Source organism: Cibotium barometz, chromosome 65 (genome assembly GCF_041138505.1).
Source record: "Cibotium barometz isolate CiBa-2024 chromosome 65, ASM4113850v1, whole genome shotgun sequence".
Lineage (NCBI taxonomy): Eukaryota > Viridiplantae > Streptophyta > Polypodiopsida > Cyatheales > Cibotiaceae > Cibotium > Cibotium barometz.
The window spans coordinates 21780635-21783602 of NC_141110.1; the positions used below are offsets into that span (position 1 = coordinate 21780635).

General features: G+C 43.3%; 1 protein-coding gene across 1 annotated transcript; it reads right to left on the bottom strand.

Moving 5' to 3' along the window:
* Window positions 1-1666: 1666 nt before the first annotated feature.
* Window positions 1667-2318, bottom strand: LOC147603052 (uncharacterized). Its single transcript, XM_086797421.1, has 2 exons — window positions 2000-2318; window positions 1667-1836 (listed from the first exon to the last, which is right to left on the bottom strand). The coding sequence occupies exons 1-2, from the start codon at window positions 2316-2318 to the stop codon at window positions 1667-1669; spliced, it is 489 nt and encodes a 162-aa protein (XP_086653547.1).
* Window positions 2319-2968: the final 650 nt, after the last annotated feature.

A 2968-nucleotide genomic window follows, 5' to 3' on the forward strand; every position in this document is an offset into this window, starting at 1 on the left:
ATGCCAAAAGTCAGCAAGACTCTAAGGCCCGACAAAAGGCTAGAGAAAAGACTATGCATGCCGATGATGGTCCCTGACTTGAGAAAGAAGGAACACCAAGAATGGGCGACCAAGTGCAGCTTCGGAAAGCTATTGAATCGCCAGTGGGAGGACCTAGGGCAAGCTGATCAATCAGTTTATGGAGACAAACACTATGTACATGGAGGGGAAGGAGCCCATAAAAATCTCGGAGCTCGCAGTACATCACGCACTAGGGCTACCGATGGATTATGCATTGGTGGACACTGACATGAAGCCCAGGGTGGAGGAAGAGATCTCAAAGACAAGCAACATGCACCAGGTGAAGGATGTGGCAGATCAGACCTAGAGAGAACAACTCATCTGTCTTTCTTCGTCTAAGGCTAGGAGCTCATGTATTCTGTGTGCTCTCGGGATTCCTCCATTGGTAGCTTTTCTTAGATGGCCACTGGGCACCAAAAATTCCAGGGCATTACTGCCTCCATCCCGTAAACTAGTTTGAATGCAATTTGCCTCATTAAGACTTTATAAGATGTGCGGAATGCCCATAGGGTAGCATCTAGCTTCTAGTACTAATCATTTTTGTTTGCATTTATGATCTTCTTTAAAATTTTGGTTGGAACCTTGTTGGTAGATTCCACCTGGCCATTGCACTTTGGGTAATAGGTTGAGGACTTCTTGTGATTGATGAGGTACCTTTCCATCAACCCTTTCATTATCTTGTTCATGAAATGTGTGCCATGGTCATCACTGACTATTTCCACTGGCAATCCATGCCTAACAATATATCCTTGAAGAGGAACTTCACCACCTCTTTTGTGGAATTTCTTTTCACAGCTTTAGCTTTCGACCATTTGGTGAAATAGTCAGTTTTGCCACAATGATGTATTCAGACTTGCTACCTTTCATGGGTAGCTTGATTGGTCCAACAAAATCCAATCCTCACTTCATGAATGGAAACAATGGCAGTATGGGCGAGATGGGCAATCTATCTGAATCACTAGGTTGACCCATCCACTGAGACAAACATCACATTACTTTGCTTCGCTATTGGCATCCTTCATGATCATTGGCCACTAGGGGCCTGCTTGCAAATTTTTCGGGTTGTGATTTCTCCACCCATGTGTCCTCCGATTATGCCACAGTGCGCTTCTCTCAATACCTCTTGTTGCTCATGGTCCGGGACACACCTTCGTAGAATCTGGTCTATGCCTCTTTTGTAGAACTGGCTGGTAATCATTGTGAAGTTTTTGCTTCTCAAGGCGATCCTTTTCTTTCTATCAGCACTGTAACCTTTTGGGAATGTTCCATCCCCTAGAAACTGCATCATATCTTAATACTAGTTCTCTCCCGCTTATGTATAGCTGCTACTGTGAATAGGTTGGTATCCGAGAGTTGGTCATCCACTCCATCTAGAGCTGGTTCTCCGGAATCAAGTTTGGACAGAAAGTCCGCCACCACTGCATTTTCTTTTTCGGGCATGTGCTGGATGGTGAATTCAAATTCTTGAAGCAGGAGCATCCACCTTGCCATCTTTCCTACCAAAAAAGCTTTGTTCACCCAGATAAATCAAGGCTTGATGGTCCACATGGAAAACAAATTTGTTTCCCAAGAGGTAATGTCAGAACTTGTTCATAGCATATATCATTCAGAGAGCTTCCCGCTCTGTTGTGCTGTAGTTCCTTTCCGCCCTTGTGAGGGCTCTTCTTGCATAGTGAATAGGTTGCATGTACCCCTCTTGCTTCTCCTGCATCAGTGCACTGACCACTGCTGCTTTGTATGAAGCATCTACATATACATGGAATATCTCATTCCAGTCTGGGGTGGTCACGTGCAGTTGACACCATTCTCTTTAGCCATTTGAATGCTTTTTGACACTCCGGATTCCATTCATACTTTGCATCTTTCTTGGTAAGTGCATACAATGGGTTGGCCACATGTGCTAAATATTTTAAGAATCTAGCATGCCACTTGACCTTACCAAGGAACCTCTTAAGTTTCTTGATGTTCTCTAGAGAAGAAATACCTGCAAATGCACACTTGGCTGGTTTTAGCTTGAGCCTTGTATCTTTACATCTTTGCAAACACAACCTCAAATGATAGATATGCTTTGCCTTATCCCTTGATACACTGAAATCATCCCCAAAGGCTTTCATGAAGTTTGTCAGGTAATCATAGAAAATCTCTTGCACCATTCTAGTATAGCCGGTGCATTCTTCAGGCCGAACATCATGATAGTCACCAATGAAGACACCCCATTCAGTGATGAAGGTTGTTTTCTCCCTGTCTTCTGGCACCATTTTTACCTAGTTGTACCCACTAAATCCATCAAAAAATGAGTACATTTTCTTCCCTGCCACCTCATCTAGCAAGGAGTCTATGAACAGAAGTGGAAAGGTATCCGAGGTAGTTGCGGCATTCGCCTTGTGGTAGTCCACACAAATTATGATCTTCATGTTCTTTTTGGGGACTACCACAATTGGGGATATCCAAGTAGCTTTCTCTACTGGTACAATAAAACCCACTCTCAGCAATCTATCAATTTCTTCTTTGACTTGTTTGGCATAGTTAGGGTTCATTCTGTACCTCTGTTGTCTGACTGGTATGGCTCCTTCTCTCAAATTGATGCTGTGCTAGAAGAATTTAGGGTCAATGCCCTCCATGTCCTCATATGACTAAGCAAAGGCATCTTGGTATTCCTTCAGTAAGGACACCAACTCTTGCTTGAATTCTTCTTCTAGTTCCAGACTAATCTTCACCGGCTTTTCTTCTTTTTCATTTCCCATATTCACCTCTTGTAGTATGTCTGGGCTTACTTTTGCGGCATTTCCCTTCTGGTTCTCTTTTTGCTTCTACACCCTATCATGGATTTTTTTGCATTTCCTCCTCTTTCTCTAGATTCTAGGCTCATTCAACCTCTTCCAAGGCTTTCTCCTACATGGTTTTGCTC

Bases quoted from the DNA above. Each gene is read 5' to 3' on its own strand.
- LOC147603052 (XM_086797421.1), bottom strand. From the start codon at position 2,318: ATGGTGCCAGAAGACAGGGAGAAAACAACCTTCATCACTGAATGGGGT. The intron at 1,837-1,999 runs GTAAGGTCAAGT...TGACCACCCCAG, and splicing joins GAAACTTAAGAGGTTCCTTG to ACTGGAATGAGATATTCCAT.